This window comes from Lagenorhynchus albirostris, chromosome 15 (assembly GCF_949774975.1).
Source record: "Lagenorhynchus albirostris chromosome 15, mLagAlb1.1, whole genome shotgun sequence".
NCBI lineage: Eukaryota > Metazoa > Chordata > Mammalia > Artiodactyla > Delphinidae > Lagenorhynchus > Lagenorhynchus albirostris.
The window spans coordinates 79,384,657-79,412,210 of NC_083109.1; the positions used below are offsets into that span (position 1 = coordinate 79,384,657).

Consider the following 27,554-nt stretch of genomic DNA (forward strand, 5'->3'; position numbering starts at 1 on the left):
TGGGCCCGTGAGCCATGGCCGCTGAGCCTGCGCGTCCGGAGCCTGTGCTCCGCAGCGGGAGAGGCCACAACGGTGAGAGGCCCGCGTACCGCAAAAAAAACGGCCAATTTATGTCATGAATATTTTACCACAGTAAATTTTTCTTAAGGAGAATAAGAGGGAACAAGAGTGCTGGTCTGGGAGACGTTATTTCATGAGGTTCATTGGAAGAGTTCGTTGATCGAGTGCTATCCAAGCAGAGATGTATGTTTCAGGGGGGAGTGAATGGGGAGTGAGCAGGCACTAAGCTGGGGTCCAGGACCAAGGCTTGGGCCAGGCAGACACCCTGGAGGTGAAGAAGAAACACAGTTCCAGTAGGTGGAAGGTCTGCAGGGAGAAGGGGGAATTGTAGGGCTCAAGGACACACAGGGCTCTGGCTTGGAGACTGGACTTGAGACGGAGGGTGCATGGGCCAGGGACCCAGAATGAAGTCGACAGCACCTCCAAAGGTTTAACAGAAGAGAACCTGATGAAGGGATTATGCACTGAGATGGGGTGGGTATACGAGAATGGACCACCAAGGGATAGAGAAGCACCCAAAGACTTATAACAGCAGGAGCCATTACCACCTCTGGGCCTGAAGTGTCACAGGGAGGAAACTTAATGCCAGAGCTTGGCTAGAAGAATGGAGCCATGGATGAGGGGACACTGGACCAGAGATGGAGAGGAACTCGGCAGGAGAATAAATACTTAACTTCTTTCTCCTCCCGCCCTTCATTCTCCTGGTGATGCTTCCCCTTGGATGAACCCAACCAGAAGCCAAGAGCAGGGGAACCTGGGTAATCAGTCTGCAGAGGTCAGTCTCCCAAGGCCCAGAACAGGGCAGAGAAGGATGGGAATGGACCAGAGGGGCAAGTGGAGAAAAACCAGGGCAGATGGTGATGCCATTTGTTGAAATACGTAACACAAAGGAAGGAGCTCTTTTTGGAAAATTAGCAGGCTGGTAGGGAAACCAAGATAGAGGCCTATCCCTCTGAGCTAGGGCACAAGAGTGCAAGGGGTGAGGGGGCTACTGGGGCTGAGAGCCTGCCTAGGCTTCCAGGGCTCCCCCATCCCAGGTCCGGTAGAAGAGAGGGCCCAAGGCAGCTGGGGAGGTTTGCTTGCAGCCAGCTTGCAGGCCCCTCTCCCCTTCTCCCCTAAAGCAGCTCCCACTGTGAAGCCAGGGAGCAGGGGTTGCAGAGGCAGATGAGGAGAGGGCAGGAGGAGGTGTGCCCAGCCGGGGCAACGTGTTCCCAGGCACTAGTCCCAAACAGAGTTGAGGTGGGAGCTGATCAGGAACCAAATCATGCGGTGAGGTTTCAAAAAACTAATTTGATCTCATTTAAGGCATGGGCTTCACTCTGGGAGGATGCCGCCTCCCTGCACCTCCTCTGGCCTCCTCCCCCACCCCCGCCCTCCCCTCCGCACACCCAGCCAAGGCTCCCCAGGCAAGGCGAGGCCACAGGCCCTCCAGGGGGCCCTCTTCCAGCCCTTGATCTGCCTACTACCCCTCTGCCTCGGGAGGCCCAGCCAGGCAAAGGGGGCAGCCCCTCCCAGGCAGGGGGAGCAAACACACTGGTGCTAGGCCAGCTCAAGGCCCCAGCATATGAAATATTCATGCAGCCAGACGGCAGGAGACCAGCAGAGGACTCACCCCTGGGGCTATGGGGCTGCAGTAATGGCAGCAGCAGCTGTAGCCCAGCCCTCTCCCCCACCCCAAGCTTTGTTCTGCAGACTCAAAGGGCCTGCAGTGCCAATATCCCAACCACACACACACACAGACCCCAAGATACACTCCAAGGACACAGGTAGGTGAAGAAACTTGGGGGAAAGGAGAGAGGAGGGGAGGAGGACACACAGATGGGAATATAGAAACAGACACACGTATATACAGCTGGGTACACACACGCATAAACACGTGCAGATTCATAACAAACATTCACTTGAATGACTCTCAGTGTCGTGCAAAGGCCTTCTTATAATCTGTGCCCCAGGTGCCTCACTTGCTTCATCCTAGTCCCTGCTCTGCCTCGGGTTTGCTCTAGCACTTCAGCCCTGCTTCCTGAGACAGCACAGGGATACCACTGGTGGCTCCACGCAAAGGCCTCCTCGTTCCTGGCCTCCTTCCTACCACAGAAAGGTCTCTGTGCTTTCAGTGCTCCTTGCACAGCCTGCCCCACCCGAGGTCCCTTCACTCCACCGGCTACACTGTCCAGCCAAGGAAACGGAGGCGGGAGCTGCAGGACAACAGGTTACCAAGGTCCTGACTCGAACTCAGGACTCCAGACAGCCAACCCAGCACCGCAGAAGGTCCAGAGATTCCAGTCTCAAAATCCTCACCCCTTTGGGATGTCTCTCACCACCCCGCCTGGCCTCGGTCAGGCCACCAGGATGCACGATGAAAGAGGGCAACCCAGCGGGATCCCTTGTCCCAGGCGCCTGCCCCCACCCGCTACCCGTAAGTCGTGGAGCAGGTCACTGCCGTGGAGGTTCCGGCCCCCGACAGACGCCCAGTCCCTTGGCTTGGCTGCCGTCGGCCTCCAGGACTATAGGGGACGCTGTGGATGCCGGGCCGCTCTGGCCGGCAAGCGGGCAGGGAGGCCGCCTCCATGGTGGTGCGCTGTCCAGCATTTCAGCAATCGGCGGCGGCGCCCGCGGGGAGACGGAGGGCGCGGGGCCGCGGGGGCGGCAGAGCTGCCCTGCCAAGCCGAGCCGAGCCGAGGAGGCGGCCCGGAGGCCGCCCAGACAAGCGGGGCCAGAGGGCCTGGCTCCAGCGCCCGGCGGAGCGCAACGATCAGCAAGGAGGTGAGAGCCCCTGGCGGGGCGGGGGCATTTCCCAGAGGGGCTGGGGCTGGGTGGAATCCTGGGCCTCCCCAGACGGGCCGGGGCCCACGGTCCACAGATCCCAGAGCAGAGGGTAGAGGTTGGGGGACTGTTAGTGTGTTTGGTCGTGGGTGCGAGGCACCTGGGAAACAGAGATGAGAAACGTTTTTCATTTCGCTGAGAGGGATGGAGAAAGTGAGAACCCTGCCGGGTCATGGGCAGGACTCCACTGAGCATAAATGACCATGGCCTGGCCCATAAGGATGCTAGAGAGGCACCCAACTGCAGTCCAATTGCCCTCCCCCAATTGAGGAGAAGGACCTGCTCCCTAGGGAAGGGAAAGACCAATGAAGGACCCTGTGGAGATGCTGGTCACTGGGAGGGATGGAATGAGCAGGCCCCCACCTGAATGCTGGGCTTCTGTCCAGCACAGGGTGGCAGCATAAGGGACAGTCTGGCCCCTTTCCCAGCTGTCCAAACGCCCCTGGGGAGGCAGAAGCTGGCAACGAGAACTGGGTCTCACACAGGATGGCATTTACTCTCTCACTGGGGAGAGAATGGAGGGCACAGAAGAGATAATAGCCACTAGGAATTTAGGGGGGGGGGTTCTACGTGGTCTCTCTGGATGCCCAGGGAGAGTTTCTGGAGCTCAGAGTGGGCCCAACCAACCCCAGAGCAAATTCCTGGTTACAAAAAAAAAAAAAAAGGAGAGATAGAGAAGAGACGCAGCCTCTTTCTTGTATCCTCCTCCCCCTCCATCCCAGAGCTCCTGCTTGGACAGTGCTGAAGCCTCCTGCAGTTCCTGCTTCTGGCAGCAGGTCCACTGTGGGGATGGATTGGAGGGGGAACAAGAGGAACACACCCAGCTCTGACCTGGTACTCTAATGCCTGTTCTCTATCCCAGCCATAACTTCTCACTCTCCTAAGACCTCACTCACTCATCCACTTCTGGCATCAAGGGGCCTGGGCTGGTCTTTCATCCTGTGACAAGAGAAAAGGCAGGTACTTTGGTGGAGAGCAGGGCAGGGTTTGGAGAGTTTCTCTGTCTAGGGGGCATCTTAAGGTCACGGTCCCAGCATGTGCCAGCCAGATCCTTTCCCAGGCAGAAATAGGACCAAGCTGGCTAACAAATTGCTCCCACACATCAGCTTTTTGGTTCCTTAACTTTATGCCCCATCCCACTCTCCCATGAGGGATGGAAGAGGAATTCTTGAAGAGCGAATAAAGAATGGTTTGGATTTTAAAAGGTGGGGTTGAATGGGTAGGGAGTCATGGACTTTGAAGCGTGAGAGACATGGGTTCATATCCGAGCTATGTGACTTCAGGTAAGCCACTTAACCTTTCTGAGCCTGTTTCCCAATCTGTAAAACAGGTATAGCGTTAACAGTATCTGCTTTGGCGGTCAAAGAAATACTCCAGCTATTAGATAGGAAACTAGCTGTCAGCTGTAAAATGCTGAGCAGGTGTTAGCAAATCCAACACAAGTAAGAATTTCTTATGGAGGAGCTAGGCAAAGGTGGAAAAGTTTCCAGCACTGTTTCAAGTACGTCTCTCTCTTCCCAGAAGGAGGTGGACATTGGCTGAGGGCCTCGTACCAGGCTCCATAATGGGCACATAGGAGGCTACAGTTAACTCAGTTCATCCTCACGAAAACGTGCCCAGGAAGCCATCAATGTCCCTATTTCACAACTGAGAAATGAGACTTGAATGACTTTCCCAAGGTCACGAAGCCACCCAAGCTGTCTTCCCTGGGGCAGCTGTGGAGCTGATAACCTGTCCTGGCCCCTTGATATCAAGACCCAGTTAAATGCCAGTTTCTTGATTCATGAGGCCAGCTTTCCAGGTGAGGAGCCTGTAGCACATGGGTGAGGGTGTGCAGTGCAGTGAGGCGCTGACTCCCCCAAGGTCACCGGGATATTTGGAGGTGGAATGTGCTTTGAATTATCCAGCTGGGTGCTCCCATCACAACCCACCCCCGCCACCATCATGCCTGCCAGAGGGGGAGTCTGGGTCTGGCAGGCCCCGTCTGCTCACCTCCGCACCCACTCTCACCTTCTCTGCCTGCCAGCCTCTTGCCGACCTTGGCAAGCCGGTCACTGCCTGTTCCTTTCTGAGCAGTTAGCCCTCACCCTCTGTGATGGGGCCACGGCAATGCTGGGGTCAGCCTCGCCTACTGACTCTTCCTCTGCCTGCTTCTCGCTGCCAGTGGGGCAGGATCACAGCTCCTCCTGTCCCAGTAGCCAGCCATCGGTGCTGCTGAGGAGACGGGCGAGAGCCCACCCTCTCTCTCTTAACTCCTACACACACTCTGAGCCCCTGCCATGGGCCTGTCACTTCACATACGTATCTCATTTCATCCTCACATAACCTAGTGCCAAAGGTGCCACTGTCTCCCCTTCACAGGGGAGCAAAACAAGGCCTGAAAGTGACATGACTTTCCCAAGGTCACAGAGCAAGGTCTTGGTGCAACTCTAGCCCTCTGCCTCAGGGGCCCAGTGTGGCTTCCACAACGCCACTCTGCCCTCGATTCTCCAGGCTCTCCTGAGTGAGGATGAGCCAGGGCACTGTGGGCCAGTAGGGGTTGGAGGGTGGCATGAGATGGAGTCCCAGGACCTTCTTTCTGGGCCCATCTCTGACCCTGGCTCCTTGTGTAACCTTGAACAGGTCTCTTCCTGTCTCTGGGCCTCAGTGTTCTCAACCATAAAATGATGGGGCTTGATCAGATGACCCCCCCAACGGCCCTGCCAGCATTAAGGTTTTAAGATCTCTCTGCTCCATAAATCTGTGCGTCAGGAAGCCTGTGGTCCCATCAGCAGAGATAGAATTCACCTCCAGTGTTTGAAGCTTAGGTTTATTCATTGCCGCTGAGATTTAAAATTCACCCATCCCTCCTAACTACAAACTTGTGGTCTTAACTCAAAATGGGAAAATGTGGCTTGGAGAGGCCCAGTGGCTCACCCAGAGATCCCAGGACTCTATGGCAGAGCCAGGATTGAGCCCTCCTGGCCCAAGATTTAAGGTGACCTGCAGGGACACTGAAGATGCCTTCCACGCACCTCCCAGCGTTGTTCAGCAATGTTCAGGAATCCCCCAGGACACGTATGCTCAGGTCCCACATCCAGGGAAGCAGCAGCGGTACGGTGTTGGAACCTTATTCATAGAGTCTTGGGGAGAGGGAGGGATTTTTGCAGCTGATGCTCTAAAGAGAAGATGCGGGGCCCTGCCACGGGAGTGGGTCGGTATGGACACTAGTCCAGGCTGTATTGGGGGAGGAGCAGCCAGGCAAGAAATGGGGAAGTTCCTGCTCAATTCTAACACCTGGGCTCAGGGAGAGGGGGAAGCGCTTAAGGAAAGAAAGGAAGAGGTCACTCGCTGAAGGAAGGGGCCCCGTGGGGTCTTAGAGGCTCCGGGAGGGGAAGGAGCTCAGGGAGGTGGTACTCAGAGAAGGGAGGGCAACCGATGAGTGGAATGGAGTTAGAAGAGGGTATGGGGGCTCAGTAGGGGAGAGTGAGCTCAGAGAGGACGAGGCCGAGGCCGTTAGAGAGGAGAGACAGGAGCATGAGAGCGTGGGAAGCCCAGAGGAGCCCGTGACAGGGAGGGACCATTACCAACAGTTACAGACCCCAGCCTGGCCCAGCCTAGGTCTTCACTGTGGCTTAGTGCCTGCTGACACCTCTAGGTTCCTGTCTCTTCACGTTCTTCTGGGTCATGAGCACAGGGGGGTGACAGCTCCATCCCCAGAGGCCAAGCCCTGTTGACTCTGTGTCATCCAGAACGGGGCTCTCAGGGGGCCTGGGCAGGTGAGCCAGGCCCAGGCTGCCCACTGATCTGGGAGAAAGGCCTCAGCGGACACGTGTGCCTGGGCTCCAGAGCAGCCCCCAACCTCCAGGGTCTCCCCGCTTATAGCCAAAAGCCGCCAGCCCATCCGTCTGTGGCGCTGCTTCCTAGGCAGTCAGCCTGGCCTCAGCATCCTGCCGCCCCCGCCCTGGCCTCCCGCCCACTGCAGAGGCTGCTGTACCAGCTGGAGCTGGCGGGCAGGACCACAGCTCGCTCAGCATCCTGCCGGGGCCTGTGAGCACTAGAGGGGGGCCTGAGCCCAGGGAAACAGACCCTGAGGGCCAGGCAGCTTACGGAGCTGGGGCGCCAGTGTTCGGAGTAGCCCGTGGTTCTGAGACCTCTCCCTGTACTGAACCCCATTCCCACCACCGTTCCCCAGAACTCCCTAGGATGGAGACAAGTGAGGTTCATTGAACTCTGTGATTTTAAGAACGGCGCATCCTCACGGTGCCAGACTTGGGAAATAGGAAACAAGGAGGCAAAAGTCATGTGCGGCCCCACCACCCAGACAGCCACTGTGAGCACAGCGGGCTGTTTCCCACCAGGATTTTGCCCATGCGCTCATAGATACATAGCATTAAATAACTGAGGGAAGTCGGCATGCTGTTTTTTACTCTATAGTGAGAATTCTCTGATGTCTTTAAAGACTCTGCAAAAAGCATACTTTTCAAGGCCATATGAACACTGGGCACAGGTGGACCAGCTTCCCAGGGAGCTAGTGAGAGCTGGGGGGAGAACTCGCCCCTCCCCTGCCCTCTTGGGTGGGGCACACCTTGGGGATCTGCTGTGGGCTGTGGGTTTCCCTTGGAGAGGATGGCTCTGAGGCCTGTGACAGGGTTAGCCAGGGACTGAGGTGGGCCTGCTTCCTCAGTACACCCCTCTGCCAGGGACCAAGGTGGGGAGGGCCAAGGCTGCCAGGGGAGGGGAAGCACGAGGGAGTCATACATCCCCTGGGCAGGGTGAGAACTTGGACCCACCCAGACCTTAGAAGAAGGAGCTCAGAGCTGGGAATCAGGCGATTGCCAATCTCCCGGCCTCTGATCACATCTAGGCCCCAACCTCCACGATCAGATCTGTTTCTCCCTCCTGTGAAATGGGCATAATAATACCCACCTCCAGGTATGCACTGACAAGTGATTCAGGTAATGAGTGTGAAGACACCCAAGGAGAGATGAAACCCAGTGTGCTGCCCAGAGGTGGCGGTCATTTGAGTGTGTGAGGTCACACCGTTAACATCTATTGAATGCTTCTGATTTTCCGGGCATTGTATGAACACCGGGGACATAGACGTGAATCAGACACCAACCCTGACCTTGAGGAGCTCCCAGACTAGTGGGAAACGGAGGCGTGAGTTAACTGACAGTGATGACCATTGAGGTTCTGCTAGGACTAAGATGTGACGTGGGCAGCCAGAGGAGACTGGGAAGAGAGACCTTTAAGCTGCGCTTTGGAGAATGACAGGAAAGGTGCCAGACAGAGAAGGTAGAGGCAGGGCACTCCAGACAACAGCGTGGGCCGCGGCACAGGGGTATGAGAAGTCCTAGTGAACTAAGGGGATAGTCAGTGATCTAACAGAGCCATGGCACAGAGGGCGTGCCCAAGGATAGAGCGCAGCCCCGGCGGCGTGGTGAGCCAGGTCAGGTCTTGAAGGACCTCAAAAACCACTGTAAGCGCTGGGAGTTTATTTGGAAAGTGATGGGAGCCAAGTAGCCTTTGGAGCAGTGGCATGAGATGATCAGATTTGCGCGTAAGGAAGCCTACGCTGGCCACCTTTGGGAGGAAGAGGATGAAGAGAAAGAGACCAAGGGCGAGAGGCCAGGGAGGAGGTGATGGCACAGCTGCAAGTGAGACGGGTACCGGAGATGCACCGCTGGGAGGTTTGACAGGGCATGTGCACGTGCTCCAGGCTGGGCTCACCCGGGGCAGGGGCAGGGTGAGAGGTAGCGCAGCTTTGGCACAGCCGTCAGCACCAGAGAACCAGGTTGGGGAAGTGGGCTTCAGGACGGGCAAAGGGGCCCAGCCCCCTCTTCTCCCAGCAGGGGGCCAGAGGGGGCCTCCGGGATGGAAGGGAAGCTGGGACACTCAGCGGGTCCTGCCTCCGGGCAGCCCTGTCCCCCCTCCCTACCTGGCACAGTCTAGCATATGCTTCTCGGTCCCTGTGACCCATATATTATTGTACCCAGAACACCTCTCTTATCTGCCTCCCGAATTCTCTCTTCCTCTGTCCTCTGCTCCTCATACATCAGAAAGCAGAGACGGCCATTCCTTCATTCATTAAACATTTGCTCAGCAGCTCCTCTAAACTGAAAACTCAATTATCCCTGTCATCCCCAAGCCCTGTGCTCAGCGCTGGAGAAAGGGAGGAGCCGCCCTCAGTCCAGTGGGGAGCAAGGCCCATGAGCTGGTGAATGTTTAGGGATGGAATGTGGGTTATGTGGGACCATCCCGGGGGCTGCCTGGGCACTGGTGGTTGGGGGTGGGTAGTTGCCTGCCTGATTGACTTTGGAGCCAGCATCACAGATGGTCCTCCTAGGATGAGTACAGGTTTGCCAGGGGGAGAAAAAGGGGAAGGGAATTTCTGGCCAGAAGGAACAGAACAGGCATGAGCAGAGTCACGGAGGAGAAAAGATCCCCGGCACTTAGGGAATAGTGCGGCTGGAGAGTCCAAGGAACAGGAGCAGGCTGGAGAGGGAGGCCTCGTGAGGCGCCTTAACGCCAGTCGGGGAGTCTGGCCTTTCTCCTGAAGGCAGCAGAGAAACCAAGGGATGTTTCCAGCAGGTAAGCACACGGCCAGAGCTGTTTCAGGAAGGTCACCCGTGAAGGGCGAGCATGATTGGACAGATGGAGAGAACAGGGGGGCCTGCGGTATGCTTTCGGGACATGGGTCACATGGCCTGGGGCCTCTCCTGATGCAGCTCTGCTCCTCCCAGCCTGGGACACCCAGAAACCACGGCAGCCACGGTCTCTAGGTGCAGAGTACCTACCTGCCTTGGTATTTCCAAAACAGTCCATGAACAGTAGGTTCCTGGGACCCACCCATTCCGAATCTGAGTGTAGGACCTGGGAGGTCAGGATTTTTGAAAGCTCCCCAGTGACTACCCATGCTAGCAGGGAGAATTGGCGCCTCATTGCTTTGCAGATGCTGTTCCCTTTGCCTAGATGCCCTTCTTCCCTCTTCCTCTACCTCCTTGACCTTCAGGCTCTACTCCCACGTCTTTTGTGCGATGCCTCGTTCCAAGCTCCCTCTGTGTGCCCCCAGGTGCCTGGGACCACCTCTTTCTCAGCCGCTTTTATACTCTGTCCTGATGGTTGCTTACCCTTCCATCTCCCTCGGTAACCATCACGAACATTTGGAATCTCCCGTGTGACTGGCACCGCTACAAGGGCTTCATGTGTCCTGACTCATTTAGTCCTCACAACATCGTATGACGGAGCCAGGACACAGCAGAGGATACTGAGGCCCAGAGAGGTGGTTAATGTCGCTGGCACCATCCAGCTAAGATGCAGTAGGCTGCACTGTTCTGTGACGCCCCAGACGAGGAGCCCTTGAGGGCAGCCGCCCTGGGCTGATTATCGTTGCTGGTGCTCAGCGCAAGCACAGGGCCCGGCATAGGAGAGGTGCTGTTTCCTCATCTGGGCTTAAGGATGACAAGTCCCCTCCAGGGCTGCTCTGCAGCTTGGGAAAGTCCATGGCCCTGGTGGGGGTGGTAGGCTATGAGGTGTGCGGTCTGGGCGGGGGGTTGGGATGGCAGCAGGGGCAGGGACCTCCTTGCTAGGATTTTGGGGTGGAACAACTTCCCAAACAGGAGGCCTTTCTCCCTCCTCTGCTGTGCTGAGATTAGCCTTTCTCATAGAAATCAGACCCTCTCAAACCTGGTCAGGGGCCGGGGAAGGGTTTGTGGCCGGGGTGGGGTCGGAGGCCCTGATGAAGATTCTGGGCCTGATGGCAGAGCAAGGCAGAGACTCAGAGAGGCCGCAGCTGCACGAGTAGCCCTCCGCTCTCAGCCTGAACTTACGGGGCTCGCCTCTTCCCTGAGCAAGGAGGGCCCCCGCCCCTGCCATTCCTACCGCCCACCCACAATCCCTCGGGAGCCATAGGTTATTGTCAATGATGTTGTTAATTAACTGCTTAATTAACTACTTAGGCTAATCAGATTAATTGACATTAATTGGTTACCATTTGTCAAGGACCCTGGAAAGCTATGCCTCTCAGAGTTGGAGTGTGTGACTGGGTCTGGGCAGGGGGGGCAGAGAGGAATTGTCATTGCGCTGTGGAGCTGGGGGAAGCAGGTGGCAGGCAGTGGCAGGACCGAGGGCACCAGGACAGCTGCCCAGGGACTGTGCATCTCCCAGCAGCTCTCGGGGCTGGGTCCTCAGACTCCTGAGTTCTGGGTCTTTATGCTTTGGGAAGTGCATCGACTCTTCCTATCCCTTAGCTGCACTTTTTAAAAAAAGGTCTGATGAGGGACCAGAGGTAGGAGTGAGACACTTTCCATCCCCAAGGACTGTAAAGACCTCAGAGAGGGGAGAGACCTTAAAATCCTAAATAAGCCACGATATAAGTAGGTCACCACATAACAACTGTGGGGATGACTTGCACACACTCAGTTTTTTAAAAAGAGAAAGATGAGCAGTATGGGGTAGATCAAATATGCAAAATATTAAACTGTGATAAAATGATCTGCATTATTTAGTCAATTACAGCCCCCAAAACCCACAGTACATTTTGATGCCTGTTTTAAAATACAACTTACAGTTTTAAATTATAGCACTTGAAACAAAAAAGAAAAAACTACTATGAAATGCATCCTACGTTTTGGAAAAAGAAAAAAAAAAAGCCAACCCACTCAAAACTGAGAGTGTGAATTTGTCTTCAGTGCCGTTCTCTCAAGATTACATGATTCCCACATCCAGTCCAATGCTGGGCTGGAAGACGGTAGCCTGCAGCCCCATCTGGACTTTTTCACTGACTCCTACCCCACACCCCCAAGGGTCCCTTCCCCTCTCTGGTGAATCCCTGGCCTGTCTTCCTGATAGAGTGCTTACATGGGACATAGGAGGTGTGGATTTCGAGTATTCTGGAGATGAATACAAATGTGAGGGGAGAAAAGGGGTCTGTTTTGGTGGGAGGGTCAAGTTCCCAGGATGGGGGGCCCTTCCTGGGCAGGAAGAGGGCTCCCGGCTTGGTGACAGAGATCTCTAGCTTGGTAAGGGGAGAGCTAGAGAATGAACGTGGGGTCTCTCTCCCCCTTTACTGCCCGATCCTGCCGCCCCTGGGGGAGGAAGGACCAGGAGAGACTGGAGACTGTTGCCTAGCAACAAAAGGCGCATCTGGATCGATGGGAATGGCAGATGAGGCTCTAGCCCCCAGCCCGGCTCTCTCTTTGATCTCACCCAGCCCAGCAGAAACCTGGTGGGGGGGAAGCCCAGGGCAGCCTGCCTGATTAAAGCTGAGTCAATAGAGGGAATTTTCCATAATGAGATTGTGTGGGCAAGTGGAGGCAGCTGCCCTGTCTCCCCAGTTCACCCTCCCCAGCGGGTGGAAGGGGCTTGTCTGTCTGTCCAGCACACACGCTTCCTGCTGATAGCTCCTGGGAGGGCAGGCACATCACCACCCAACTTGGATTCTTCCAAGTGTTGGGCTGCCAGGGACTCAGAGCCCAGCCCTACCCTGGCCCCACTAGTAACCAGGCCCTGGCACTTAGTCCAGATGGGGAAACTGAAACCTGAAAAGGGAAAGAAATCTGGTCATACAGCTTCTAGCCCATCTTCCCCTTCCTCAGCCCAGCTCCCGGGTGTGAACCCGGGTGGGTCTGATCTTTTCCGGGAGGAGAAGCGGGTAAAGGACGTAATGAAGCTGATGACAGCACAGGGCCCCTCTGATTTTACTCCAGACTCAGCCCTAGAGGCCAGCTTGGGAGAGTCCTCAGAGAGCAGGACACCTAGGGGGCTCTCTCTAGGACACCTCCCCAAGGCCATCTGGCTTGGCCCCTCCCCAGGACACAGAGATCCCCACCTCCCTGGCAGCCCAGGCCATCAGTGACAGCTCAGCCACGGAAATGTTCTTTCGCAGTCTTCTCCCCGCAATCCCAAATCTCCACTGGAGCTCAGGCAGCCACAGGGAAGCTGCCTGCTCCCTAGCTGGAAGGCTACAGCTCCCTGAAGGCCACTGAGGGCCCTAAAAAGGAACAGAGTGGGCTGAGTGGGTGCAGGGATTCCTTTGTTCCACCAGAACGCAGGGGAGGGGAGACTAAAACACTGCTTGCTGTTTGATATCAGTACTGGTCTATACAGGCTGCCTCCTGAGTTAAACTGGTCTGTATTATTTTCAATGACCAGTACTGTGTGTTCTGCTCTATTCCACTGGTCTAGAATACTGGTCTGCATTGGTCTGTGTGTTCCCTGATGTATCCAGTCTGAATTCTTGGTTCCTCTATGGCCTGTCCTGGGCTGCAGTGGGCTGCACTGGTCTCATTTAGGCTATATTGCCTATTCTGTGGGCCCCTCTGTAGGGAGCAGACAGCTGAGGCCTCTTTGTCCCTGGGGACCTGCCATCCAGATCCTCTGCTCTGGGAACCCAAATCAGAGCCAACAGGAATAAAGACAGGGCCCTGGCTTGATGGGCAGGAACCTAGGTGGCAGGTGAGTCCTTCCTATCCATTCAATGACAGAGCTGGACTCCAGGGCTTACAAAGTATATGACAATGTGGCCTTTGCAAATATTAACACACATCAAGTCTGGGCATATTGAGAGCGGTAACCAGGGACCTTTCCCACTGAGGTCCCCAGAGATGGAGGTGGTTAAAAAAATAAGTAGTGAGCTCCCCGTCAGTGCAAACACAAGCCGGGTTTCAATAAATATTCACAGATGGCTGCTTTGTGCCAAGCTCTGTGCTAGGCCGTAGGGACACAAAGATGGACACAGCCCAGTCGCTGCCCTTGGAGAGCCCTCACTCGGCTAGGGAGCAAATAGTCACAGCAGGACAAGGGGAACACTGAGAGTGGTAACCAGAAGGTAAGGCTCTGGAAGCAGCGTGGAGGCACACGCCACAGTGGAGGTCAGGGAGAGCTTCACAGAGGAGGTGATGCTTGAGCCGCGTACTGCAAGATGAATGGAAGGGGAAGGGCATTCCAGGCAAAGGGAGCAGTCTGGGCCAGCATGTTCTTGGGTGAAGCCGAGTGCCGTGTTTCTGACGTACAGGGGGCTGGACAGGTTGCCCAGGACGCAGGTGCCAGCTAAGCTGCCTGGCTTTCTCCTGTGGACAGTGGACAGGCCCTCCCTCCCTTGCCTACCCCCAGACACCCCACCTTGGCTCTGGGAACTGGGCCAGCCCGCCCCCACCTCCGTTCCACAGCACAGTCTGAGTCCGCAGGGAAGGGGATAGCTCCAAGCCTGCCCAGGCACGGCTGCCCCCCCGCCAAACCCCGCAGCCCAGGGCTGGGGGCATCGGGGAGGAAGGGCAGGAGCAGGCCCAGGCTGTGTGCAGGCCAGGCTGCCCGTCCCTCCTGCAACCAGCCCTCCCCCCAGCCCAGCCAGACCCAGCCCGGGGGCTCTGGCCAGGGCCTTCCTCCGGCTCCATCCGGGCGGCAGGAAGCTCCGGATGCTGAATAATTGAAAAGAAGGCTTTCAGCTTTCCCTCCCCACTGCAGCGTCTTCTCGAGGGTTGGGTAACAAACAGCAGTGCCAGCGCCTCCTGAGAGAGACTCCAAGAAGGCAGGGAGGAAGCTTGCTCTGCTAATCCTCTCTGCCGGCCTGCCGAGTGCCTTCCTCCCAGGCCTCTCCCCACAGCATCTTCTGACCCGCGAATACTGGTCTCTATGGGTCCGTGTGGGCTGGTATCTACTAGTCTTCACAAGTTGGCAGTGACGTGGTACATTATCTACCTTATGTGTTCTGATTTATACCGATCTATACGTCTTCCTGGTTAACTCATGCCTGTAGTGGTTTAGACTAGCTGGCGTTGTTTATGAGTAGTACTAACAGTTAACACTTATACACAGAACTTACTACATTCCTGGGCACTGCTGCACTGTACATATGTTAATTCCTTCACCCCTAATGGTGGGGGTACTTATATTAACCCCATTTTACAAATGAGGAAACTGAGCACAGAGGTCAAGTCACTTTAGGGCACATAGTAATGGATTTGAACCCAGCCTGGCTCTTCTGTCACTTGCTGATCCGTACAGATCTGTCTTGGTTAATGTGGACCGGGCTATCTCTGAGAGGCAGACCTTTCTTCAGGGCAAAGGCCACGAAAATCGAGGGCACCAGGCAGCAAGAGAGATCTTTTTGAAATGCAAAGCTGACTGTGACCTCCCCAGCTCAGCAGCCTTCACTGACTCCCGATTGCCTGCAGGGTGTGGGCCTAGCTCCTCCAGCCCCTCCTGGCCCACTCTGCCTACCTGTGCATGAGCCCATGCTCTTCCTTTTTTCCTCTCCAAACCTTCTTCCCACATGCCCCACATTCTGTGCAAGACACCCTTCCTCCCCTTCTACATCTACCAGCTCCTACTTATGCTTCAAGAGTCCTCCTCCAGGAAGACCTCCCAGCTTTGATCCTCTCCAAACACATTCCAGCTCAGTTGATGTCTCTGCTGCATGTCTACCATCCCAGCACTTATCTTGCTACCTCACAGTGCTTCTCCCCCTGCATCTCCTCTGGTGAGCCTCAGACTGGCCACTCACCGAATAGCTGTGACATGTATGAGTGACCTGCCCCTAGAGCTGAGGGGCCATCTCCCAGTCCTGTGGCCCTTACTCCCCAGCCACACCCCCTTGGGCAGGGAGCACAGGGAGGGCTTCTAGTTTGTTCCAGCCATGACCTGATTACCTTTGCCACCTCCCCACGCTTGTGTTCATGGGCTGGAGGTCTGGAGAAGGGTCCCCCCGGGAAAGGGAGGAGTTGACAGGAGAGCCCCCTCCCCCGGCTGCTCTGGGGACACATCCTCTGTGGTCAGGAGTACAGCCTGGCTTCAGGGCAGGGACTGGGGTGGGGAAGGGCCGCACCCAGATTCCTTGGACACAGTGGAGATGGGTTTTCTTTGCCAGCTTCATAAAATATCTTGACAAAACCATTGTTGTTACACACTTATTTTCACAAAGACCCAGACTTAGTTTCACAAGCTAAGTGCCTGGTTTCACATGTGTTTGTCAGTTCCATCACGCTTCTGACAGTTACAAAGAACTCTTTCCTCCAGGAAACTCCGGGGGCACGTCCCTCCCCACCCCCTCTCCCCACGCTGAGCTTTTTCTCTGGGCGGGCTCACCCTGTGTTAGTAGTCCCCACCTTCACGGGAAGGCTGCTCTCCATCATGCATCCCACTCCACCCTGACCCTCTTAATCCCAGGTCCCTGGACCTCGCCGTACCCTTGCCTTCAGCCCGTGCCATCCCCTGCTTGGACTCCCCCTTCCTTAGACTCATCCTTCAAAAGACCAGTGTAAACACCCTTGCCTTTGTGAAGCCTTCCCTGACCATCGCAGGCAAAGGTCGACCCTCCATGGTCTCGTTTTTGCTCCTGTAGCATTGGGGGGTGGGGGGGAGGGGTAATCAGGATCTGTCTTCATAACAAACTTGTCACTGAAAGAATGAACAATCCCCCCACCTTATGAGCTAGGGAGTATTGTCCCCATTTTACAGATGAGAAAACTGAGGCTCGGGGAGGTTTGGTGACATTCCCTGATCACCCAGGGAGAACTGGTATAACCAGAATTCAAGCTCAAATCTTCTGATTCCCAACCCAGTGCTCCTTGTTCCTGAGCCAGCGGGAGCAACAGAGGGACCTTAGTGGCAAGAAGGTGGTTAAATTGTGTATGACCACAGGTCAAGAGTTTACTTGAAGTTGTAGGAACCTGTACCTTTGAGGGTGCAGAGGCCCCGAGTCCTGACATCATCACCGGGTAGGCGGGTCTCTGGCAGGCAGGGGTGGGGAAAGGAGCCCCCAGGGGAGTGAGTGCTGCCCCTGGGGGAGACAGGCTCCTGAGCCCCAGGAGCAAAGGGGGCTCCTGGTTTGGTGCCATGGGGGCTGGAGGCTGAGACACTGAAAGTGAGTTGGGAGGGGTTTGCTGAGGCCAGTGGTGATGGGGAAAGGTGGCCCAGGTCATCCTTGCCCTGGGCTCCGGCCTCTGCCCTCTCCTCCCTCCACAATCAACAACCTTGCTTACCCTTGGGTCTCAGTCCCCAGCTATGTGATGACATCCCCCAATCAGACCCAGAGCTCAGCCATCTGGACATCTTCACATGGATGTCCAAGGACTCCTCACCCCCACCATGTCCAAAAGAGGACAGTCACCACTGACAAATAATCATCACCATTTATGGGACATTCATTGTGTGCCAGGCACTGTGCTAGCATTTCACATGCATTAGTCCTTTACCACGACCCTACGAGGAGGGTGCTATTATTAGTTCCAATTCACAGGCAAGGAAACTGAGGCACATAGTTTAAGCCACACGATCAAGGTCACTCAGCTCATGAGTTCCCAAAGAGCACGGCCCTGTCTCCCCGCCTCAAACCATGTTCCCCGTGGCACAACGCAGTCTCCTTCTCAGACACATATGTGGTCCACTGTTCCCTCTCCCCAGACCTGGTCCAGTCACTACCACCCTTAGCATCCTACCCCTCTGAGCCCCGAGGTGAGTGATGATCTCATTAGCTGAGAGGCCTCTGTGCCTGTCAGCAGGCTGGACCCTGCAGTACAGATGGGCTATTTCCCCTTCAATTAATCTCTAACAGCAGGACTGGACTTGCAGGTACTGGCAGCCAGACTGTGTTCCATCCTGTCCTCAGCCAGGCCTGCTCAGGGGACCCAGGCTTGGGACTGAGGGAAGGAGGCAAGCCCAAGGACTCAGGAGTGGGGCTTGGAAGTCAGGGCTATGGCCCTTTAACCACTTCCTAGCTGTCAGAAGGGGAGATGCAACCCCGCCGCGCACCCCCGCCCCACCAGTCAGACAGCATTAAATTCATGACTTAATCTGTACATGGGTTTGACTGGCCCAGCATCTGGGCCTGCCCTTGGGACCTGACCCAGTGCTGGGGACAGCCTCAGGCTGAGCTCTGGGGGGAACTGGTGTGGTCCTGGCCACTGGCTACAGCAGCAGGAAGGAGGTGGGCTGAAGGCTTGGCGGTATACATACTTAGTCAGTATTACCTAGATTTCCAGAGCAGGAGAAGACCTGTGGGGTCTTTGAGTCCAGTCTCTCACTGTCCACTGGGAAAACCAGGGTCTAGAGATGGGAAGAGACTCGCTCAGGGTCTCACAGCCAATCAGGGGTCAAGAAGAGACTTCCCATTTGCCACCCTGCCTCCAAAGAGACACAGCACCAATGTCCCCAAGGACCTTAACAAGTCAGGGTCAGTGTTATGTCTCCAGACCTCATAGCTGCCTGCTTGACCCCCAGAAGCCCCTCACCCTGAACACAGCCTAGTTTGCCCTCCATATTCCCCATCACAGTAAATGTCTGCACCATCCCCCTGGCCGCCCAAGCCAGAGACCCAGTGTTATCCAAGGTGCCTCCCTCCACCCCACACCCAGTCCGCCAACAGTCCTGCCCAGTCTGTCCATTTATTTCTTGAATCCTGGCCAGGGCCCAGCTGCTCTGGTGTCCCTGTCTCCAACCCCTCTCACCCCTTCTGGGAAGCCTGCCCTGACCAACCAGGCGGAGATGCAGACACTCCTCAAATTCTCTTATCACACTACACCGCGATAACTACTGGTTTCCCAAACTAGCCTGTGAGCTGCCAGAGGGTTAGGATGGGGTCTTGCTTGTCTCCAAATCTCCAGCATTTGTTGCTGGGGGAGGGGGCGAGTAGATGCTGTGCGAGTGTTTGTTGTGTGAATATAATAGTTTATCTCCTATTTGAGTAGTTCCTGTAATGGGGAACTCACTCATCCTGGGATGAACTGCTTAGTTTTTTTAAAGTTTTGATGGTTAGGGAAAAAAATCCTACCTTGGACTTAGCTGAAGTCCACTCGAGATGGCTTCTCGGCAGGAGTCCTGGCTTTGTCTTCCAGAACCACCCAGATTGGCTAGGGGTTTGCTCCCTTCAGTGTGGGTCAAGGTCCAGCACAGGTGAAACTTGTTAGAAATGCAAATTCTCATTGTTAGAAATGCAAATTCTCAGAGCCCACCCCAGATCTACCCAATCAGAGATTTCAGGGGTAGACCAGTCATCTATGGTTTAACAAGCCCTCCAGGTGACTCTGCTGCCTAATAAGATTTGAGAGCGGCTGCTATAAAACCGGCTCCCAATTGCTGGTCCACAGATGGTCTATATCAGAATCACCTGGGGAACACTGACAATTTCAGCCCCAGAGATTTTGATTCAGTAAGTCTAGGTAGGAATCACATATAAAATACAAGGCACCCAGTTTAATTTGAATTTCAGATAAACAATGAATAATTTTCTTTTAGTATAGGATGTCCCAAATATGAAATTCATGAAATCCAAATTAATTTAACTGTGCATCCTGTATTTTTATTTGCCAAATCTGGCCACCCAACCTACTTCTCTTTTATTAAATAAATTTACTTATTTTACTTTATTTATTTTTGGCTGCTTTGGGTCTTTGTTGCTGTGCGCGGGCTTTCTCTAGTTGTGGCGAGCGGGGGCTACTCTTTCGTTGCGGTGAACAGGCTTCTTATTGCGGTGGCTTCTCTTGTTGCGGAGCACAGGCTGTAGGCATGCGGGCTTCAGTAGTTGTGGCACACGGGCTCAGTAGTTGTGGCTCACGGGATTAGTTCCCGGACCAGAAGCTTGAACCTGTGTCCCCTAGCATTGGCAGGCGGATTCTTAACCACTGCACCACCAGGGAAGCCCAACCCAACCTACTTCTAACAAGCTTCCCAACAGATTCAGCCAGGTTTGGCCTAAATCCTTCACAATCCTTCAAGTGTCTGAAGATCGGGACTCTGACCGCTTGGATATTCTTATCATCACCTCCCCATTCTGGACATATTTTTGTTGACGTAGCCTAAGATGGCATGTACTTTTGGCAGGCACATCATGATACTGACCCAAATTGAGCCTGTGACCACTGAAAACCCCTAAATCCTTCCTAAATATGCTGCTTCTAAAGTATGTCTACCTCATTCCAATTTTAGAAAGTTAATTTGGGACCCAGCTTCAGGATGTGGCATTTCTCACTATCCTGTTTCACCTTCTTAGACTCCTTCCATCTTTTCAGTCTGTTGAGTCCTTTCAGATTCTGACTCTGAACTTATGAGCCTTCTCAAGTGGTGTCCTCAGTGAATCTGATCATCAGGTTATCAGAGTTCCATCCAGTCAGTGGTGAACGTATCAGATCAGATGTGGGTGAAGACAGAGCCCTGTGGTCTTCCACTAGATACCCCCATCTAATGTGACATTGACCCATTAATCAGCTCCCTTTGAGCATAGGTTAATCTATCCACCAAATAAAACAGTACAGAATGTTAGTTCCCACCAGCACAATGTCTCTTTCTTCTTATGAAATCTCACAAGGATTCCGTAATAGATAATATCAGATACCCCACAGAGAGACTCGGTGCCTGTCGTAACTTAACTCCCTGGTCTGCTGGTCCAGCAACCCTGACTTGGAAAGAAGTGGGCTCAGTGTGCAATGACTTATTCTTAGGGTCCTGGGCTCTCATCTAGGGGTTCAGGGGTCATTCTTTCAACAACGTGCTTCTGATTCCTGCCTAGCACCCTCCATCACCAGGTGAAATTGCTAGAATCCACCGTCTGTCCTAGTGAAAATCCAGACAGCATCTGCCCTGTCTTCACATTCCTCTCCTTTCCTTCAGTCACTCCTGAAAGATTGCCTTCAGCAGCCTAGCCATCTTACCCAGGCATTCTCCCAGTGCCAGGGATAGGATTTCTCAGGGTCTGGAGATCTGAGTGCATTCAGAACTGCTCCCACCAGCTTCCCCTCCCCTGCCCTCAAGGAGCTCAGGCCAAGTTCTAGGCTGGGGAGCCTCTCCCACATCAGAGGGAAAGCATGCAAGCAGCATTACTCAGAACCTGGCTCCATGGGCTCTCACTGGGACCCAAGCACTTTGTCCCCACACCCTCAGTGCACCTCCTGAGTTGCCAGGTGCTGGGTAGGCTCTGGGGAGCCAGAATGAACGGATGGTCCCCTTCACTCAAAGGGCTAGAACAGTGGTCAGATGCAAACAATAAATTGAGCCTCAGTATCTAAAGAGATGAGGACAAAAGCTGTGGGGGCACAAGGAGGGAATGACTCATCCTTCCTCAAAAGCAGGGAAGGCTTCCCAGAGGAGGTAACATTTGGGCTGGGCCCAGAGGCTGTGCCGGAGTTCCCCAGGTGGACAGAAGAGGAAATGGAATTCCAGCACAGGGGAACCGCATGGGCAAAGGCACAAAGGAGTGAGAGCACATGTTTGGGGACAGATGACCCAGGCTGAGGGGCTGGATGTTGGCTACAGGATGAGGTGTGGCACGGGATGAAGTTGTAAGATGGCCTAAGGCAAAATGCAAAGGGGTCTTGCAGGCTGTATCAAGGACTGCCCAGCATTCCTCTGTCCCACCTCCCTTTTTGCCTCCTCCTTGTTCTACCCCGGGGCGCTGGGCTCCACATGTTTCAGGCACTTTGCTGGCCCTAGGAGTTGAGGCTAAACTGCCCTCAGCCCTCAGGGGGCGCCAGACCTGTGTGCCCACAGTGAAACAGTGAGTGGCTAGAGCTCCAGGAGGGTCACACCAGCCAGAGCGGGGAGGGGGAGCTTCCAGAAAGTGGGGAGGCATGTGAGCAGTGATTTTGAGGTCATGCAGGAGTCAGGTGCAGAGCATCCCAGGGAAAGGGAACAGCAGGGGGAAAGACCTGGATGCAAGAGGGTTGGAGAATCTGTGTGGGAGCAGCAGGGGGACGGCTAGTCCAGGAGACAGGCCATGTCACGACTTGAAGCCAGAGTGACAGGAAGCCACTAGAGGCTATTAATCAGGGCATGATTTGCTGACTTGCTCCTGGACCACTCTCCCAGGTTGCTGTTGGAAGATGAACAGAAAGAGGTCGGGGAGGGTGGGACAGACAGGATGCTGAGGCCAGAGTGGACCAGAGGGAGAGGCTTGAACTGAGGCGGTAACGAGAGAGGAGGAGATGGATAAATGTGAGCAAGTTTGAGCAGAGGGAATGAGGGACCAAACTTGATGCTGGTGAGCTGTGGGGGGCCAGGACAATGGGGTTCTCCAAGCTCCACGCGTGTCCCTGGCTGGAGGCCGTAAGCTATGCACCGGAGCCAAGGCAGGTAGCAAGCAGGGATCCCAGAGCTTTGTGTGGGGCTTGGTGAGTGGGTGATGCCTGTGGGGCACCCTAGGAGAAGGCCTGGTGGAGCTGGGGTGCAGGGCTGGGCTGGGGACAGACGGGAAGCAGGGTTAGAAGAACAGCTTTGCTCTGTAAATCCCCGAGAACCCTCCTCTTCTGAAGAATCTGGATGACGCTCCCGGGCACAGGTCGGGAACAAAGGCTCAGAGAGGAGCAGTGATGTCGTCAGGGTCACCAAACAAGGAGTAGAGAAGCCTGACCTAGAACCCAGACATGTGCGGGGATGGACATATGAAAGGAGCTTGTGTTCTCATTACCACTGTCACCTCCTGTCACTGTCCCCTTCAGAGCCTTTTTCCTCTCACAGTCCCCTTCTCTTCTCTGCCTTTCAGACTCCATGGCTCTGAACACACCTCACCCCCCAGCACTTTGAGGCCAGTGAGGGGAGTATGTGTTTGGGCGGGGGGGTTGTACCGAAGGAAGGCCCCATCTGGGATGTCCAGACATGCCCAGTTCCTTCTCTTCTCACCTCCCTCCACCCCTTCCCTCCCTCCCATCCCACTCCCTGGGAAGGAGGCCTCCCTGTTGCTTAGCAACTAGCAGAGCCTTGGAGAAAGGAAATGGAAATAGCTCAGGAGGTGCCTCCCCTCTGCTAAGATAAGTCCTTCGTGTGTGTGTGTGTGTGTGTGTGTGTGTGCGCGCGCGCGCACGCGTGCACACGCGTTTATACATGCGCAGGGTGCATGTAGGCACATGCTCTACTTTGGGTCTAGCATGAAGCCACAGCTTCTCACCTCCCAAGCCATGCTGCCTTCTATCCCATCCCAAGCCGGCAGGAGGATGCGGCTGCCTGGAGAGTTAATGTCAGTGCCACTTTTGGGCACATCCTCAGAAGCAGTGTTCCCAGAACAAAGGAGGGGACAGTCCTGTGGGCTTCAATCAGGCCCCTACCTGGAATGGACTTTGGAAAAGTTAGCCAAATCCAAGTGGGAACTGAAAACTGCATCTGAGGTGGGAATGGAGTTGAGCCTGGAGAAGGTTCCATCTTCCCGTCTCGGCAGGGCTGTCCCAGAGCAGCCTGGGAGGGGGAAGCACATGTGGTCTGTGACTCCAGGGGCCAGAGCCAGGAGAATGGGCACTGGGGAGTGAGAGGGGGGTGTTAAACTGAGCCTGAAGGAAAAACAAGAATAAAACCAACAAATTTCCCCAGAGACCGACTTGGTTGCCTGGGGAGCTGCCAGCAGGCGTGCAGGCAGGAGCCAGGCAGGCAGGGGCCAGGCATTGGTACAAGGCAGAGAGGGTTGTCCTGAGTGGTACTAGGTCCCTGGAGATGAGAAGGTTACTTAGAGCCCATCTAGTCCGGCCTGAATCCACCCACCTTACAGATGGGGAAAGCCCAGTGTCCGTCCGATTCCCCCTCATGCCCTGGGGTGTGACCCAAAGGTGCAAACCTGCCACCAGCCCGGCTCTGCAGCATGAGGCGAAGCGGATTAGAGCCGTGAGTGGTCCTTTAAATCTCCAGGATTAACCCGCGCCGAGAGGAGCTTAGCAGGTGGCCGAGAAGTGACCATCCCGCCGGGTGTCTGTTTCTACCCCGCAGGGCCGAGGCCAGCAGCTCCGGGAGCAGCCACCATGTCCTCCACAGTGAACAACGGGGCCGCCAGCATGCCGTCCCCGCCCGACGCGGCGAACGGCTTTCCGCAGCCGGGCGCTTCGTCGGGGGCCTGGCCGCGGGCGGAGGAGGAGCTGCGCGCCGCGGAGCCCGGCCTAGTGAAGCGCGCGCACCGCGAGATCCTGGACCACGAGCGCAAGCGGCGCGTGGAACTCAAGTGCATGGAGCTGCAGGAGATGATGGAGGAGCAGGGGTGAGTCGGAAGGGGGCGGGGCCGGGGCGGGGCACTGGGGGCGTGGAGGGAACCAAGGGCGGCGCCGGGGCGGAGCCAGCGTTGGGACCCGGGAGCCTGTAAGGTCAGAATCTGAACCACTGCAAGCCCAGCCGAACTTTCATTCATTTATTAGTTTATTCTACCAGTAAGCCATCTTGAACTCCTGCTCTATGTCAAGCTCTGACCTGGGCTCAGATTCGCAGAAGCCAAGGAGTCACAGTCCATGCCTTCCAGAAATATCCAGCCCAGTGCAGGAGAGAGGCCTGTAAACATCAATGATAAATCAAAGCCTCAGTTTTCCTTTCTATAAAATGGGTGGATCGAGCTGCCTGGTCTCTGCCAAGCAGATGCTGCAGCCAGGCAAGAAAGTACAGTGGCCCCTACTGTGTGTGAGGGCTGCCTGTGGCTTCAGCAAAGAAATCCCACCCTGGAAGCTCAGGTTTCACCCTATCTAATTCAGAACCAGCCACAGGGGCACACAAGTGTGCCAGGCACTGTTCTGGGCAACGGTGGACCCCAGAGCCGAATCAGAGTCACTTCCTCAAAGACCACCCTTACAACCCCTATTATTCCTTCCCCATCTCAGAAGGGAAACAAACATGTTAACAACCAACTCCACCATAAGACAGATTAGAATCATGGTTATAGGACAGGACAGGAGAGGGTCAAGTGCTTCAGGAGCTCAGAGGGGAGATTATGAGAGAAGACATTTGAATGGGCCTTGAAGCACGTGTAGGAGTTCGTCAGGCTGAGAAGGAGGGGCTGCGCATTAATCAGTAAGGATTTAGGGACCTCCCCCTGAAAATCCAGTGGAGACAGGACAGCCCTCACACGTGGAGCTGGAGGCAAAGAAACAGAGAACAAAGCCATTCCCGTCTGTGCAGCTCCAAGGAAAGCTGGTATTCCCAAGCCTCCCTTTTGCATCTGCCCTGTACTTTGAAACTACTGGGCTGGCTGTTGAGGGAGTCAGAGTGGGGAGCAGGGCCCGCCCATCAGGCTTGCACTGTCAGTGAGCAGAGAAATCAGAAATGCCCAGTGCATTAGGGCCTGGAGCCACATGGGGACAGACAGCCTGTGGACAGCAGTCCTTCCAAACCACATCTTTGTCTGTTCATCCAGGTCTCCTGGGCTCCCTAAGAGGCAGCCAAGACAAGGCTCACTGTCCCTTTGGAGCCCAGAAGACACTGAGGCTCAGACAGAGATAGTCACCACCACCCAAGGCCCTCAGGAAGGCAGGCCAGGCAGGGCCGCTTGTAGGAAAAGAAAGGGGCACGGGGACTTGGTGTTCACCGCCAGGTGGGGACCAGGTGGGGGTGCGGAGGGTCCCTGCAGAGAGGGATGGATGGGTGGAAGGCTGCTGAAGACAGACAGAAAGGAGGCTTCCAGCTGGCAATGAAAACAGGTTTGATGAGCTGTGGATGTGGCCAAAGAAATGAGATCCCAAGGGGCAGGGTGGAGTAGCGGGTGGGGAATGGAGTATCCTTCTGCAGAGAAAGTCCCAGACCTTAATTAAACCTGCAATTCCTGCTGAATTGGGAGACTCGAGAAGTGGAGGGAGTGTGGGAGTGGCTGGGAAACAGGAATACTGGGACAGCAGAGAACCAGCCTTCCCTGCTTCATTCTAGGAAAACACCCCTTTCCCCTCCCAGAGCCCCGCCCCTTCTCCGTCACAGGGCCCCGCCCCCTTCCTAAGCCCCTTCCTCTTCACTGAACCTTCCCCTTCGGAAAGGCCTCCCCCTCACAGAGCCCCAACCTTTCAGGGGCCTTCCCTCCCCAACCGCCCCACCCCGCCGGTTGAATCTCCCCCTGCACTGGGAGGCTTATTATCCGACGAGGGCAGCCTCGGTGGAGGGGGACGGCATTTGGCCGTGTCCTTGGTGTCCGTCCCCTGGCATCAAGGACTTACGCCTCTCTAGGAAGCACCCATCAGGCCTCCAAATGTTCCGTCAGGGGCCCTTCCCCCACCCAAGCTCTCACTCCAAGTGGTCCTTAGACTGGAGTCTCCCACAAAGCTAGCTCTCAAGTTACCATCCACCTCCCCTCCCCATCTCTTAGCGGCTGCGCGGTCGGTAGAGGGCACAGCCACTCTGGAGCCCAGCAGTCCGGGCTTCCAGCCCTGGCCTGTGACCTTGGGCAAGTCACAGCTACTGGCCTGTTAAATAGGGAGTTGTTCTGGGAATTCCTTGGCCGTCCAATGGTTAGGACTCCACGCTTTCACTGCTGAGGACCCAGGTTTCCATCCCTGTTTAGGGAACTAAGATCCCGCAAGCCGGGGCGGGGGGATAAATAAATAAATAAAAAAAAGAATAAAAAGTTTAAAAAGGGCTTCCCTGGTGGCGCAGTGGTTGAGAGTCCGCCTGCCGATGCAGGGGACACGGGTTCGTGCCCCGGTCCGGGAAGATCCCACATGCCGCGGAGCGGCTGGGCCCGTGAGCCATGGCCGCTGAGCCTGCGCGTCCGGAGCCTGTGCCCCGCAACGGGAGAGGCCACAACAGTGAGAGGCCCGCGTACCGGAAAAAAAAAAAAAGTAAAAAAAAAAATTTTTAAAGGTGGGGGAGAGTTGTTCCGAGTGTCCTGTGGACTAAGGGACATGCAGGACTCCCACATGCGGAGCCAGTCCCCAGAAAGTGCTCCATAAACACTAGAGACCTTTGCTCTGTTATAAAATCCAGCCATTAATATCCATTCCTAGAAACGCTGGGTCATTCGCATTTATTTACCAGCTTCTCAGACATTTGACAAATATTCCCACTAGTCACAGGAACACACATTCTTTGGCCCTGTTAAAAAGAAATCCCTTCCTTAATATTGATGGATGGCGGCTAATTCACTGGTGATTGACGCTGCCTTCGGAGTCATCTTCCTGGGCAGCCTCCACGTGCAGCCGGCAACCACCTTGGGGGTGGGGATAGCGCCCCCAGCCTTTGGGACGTGATGCTCCAGCTCCGGCCCCAGACATCCCCCCACATCCTACCCATGCCCCTTCCTATGAGGACACTCGAGGTGGACAGAGCACGGCTCTGCCCCTAGCTGGGTTTGGAGCTTTGAATCCTCCCTTCTCCCTGTTCTGTTTCCTCATCTGTAAAATGGGAATAGTAAGGCCACCCACCCCCCTCAGAGCTGTGGTGAAGATCAAATTAATGACTGAGGAAGTAATTATCTAGGAAATGCCGGATCTGGGCAAAGACAGGCAGAATGAAACATTTTCAACGCTGGGACCCTCTTTTAAAATGCATTGTCGGGGGCTTCCCTGGTGGCGCAGTGGTTGAGAGTCCGCCTGCCGATGCAGGGGACACGGGTTCGTGCCCTGGTCCGGGAAGATCCCACATGCCGCGGAGTGGCTGGGCCCGTGAGCCATGGCCGCTGAGCCTGCGCGTCCGGAGCCTGTACTCCGCAACGGGAGAGGCCACAACAGTGAGAGGCCCACGTACCGCAAAAAAAAAAAAAAAAAAAAAAAAATGCATTGTCGGGACTTCCCTGGTGGCGTAGTGGTTAAGTGTCCACCTGCCAATGCAGGGGACACAGGTTCGAGCCCTGGGCCAGGAAGATCCCACATGCCGCGGAGCAACTAAGCCTGTGCGCCACAACTACTGAGCCTGCGCTCTACAGCCTGCGAGCCACAACTACTGAGTCCACGTGCCACAACTGCTGAAGCCCGCACGCCTAGAGCCCGTGCTCTGCAACAAGAGAAGCCACCGCAATGAGAAGCCACGCACTGCAACTTAGA

The 27,554-nt window shown here is 55.3% G+C and overlaps 2 protein-coding genes across 2 annotated transcripts in view; one reads left to right on the top strand and one right to left on the bottom strand.

The window, feature by feature from the left end:
• The window catches only part of STYXL1 (serine/threonine/tyrosine interacting like 1), a 120,086-nt gene extending 101,389 nt beyond the window's left edge, over positions 1-18,697 (bottom strand). Inside the window, exon 1 of the mRNA XM_060124455.1 lies at positions 18,632-18,697. The gene's annotated coding sequence lies outside the window, so the exon portion shown is untranslated. The remainder of the gene's footprint in view (positions 1-18,631) is intronic.
• A 4,876-nt stretch (positions 18,698-23,573) lies between these two features.
• SRRM3 (serine/arginine repetitive matrix 3) overlaps positions 23,574-27,554 on the top strand; it is a 34,213-nt gene continuing 30,232 nt past the window's right edge. Inside the window, 1 exon segment of the mRNA XM_060122601.1 lies at positions 23,574-23,806. Within this exon segment, the coding sequence (XP_059978584.1) occupies positions 23,574-23,806 (233 nt within the window).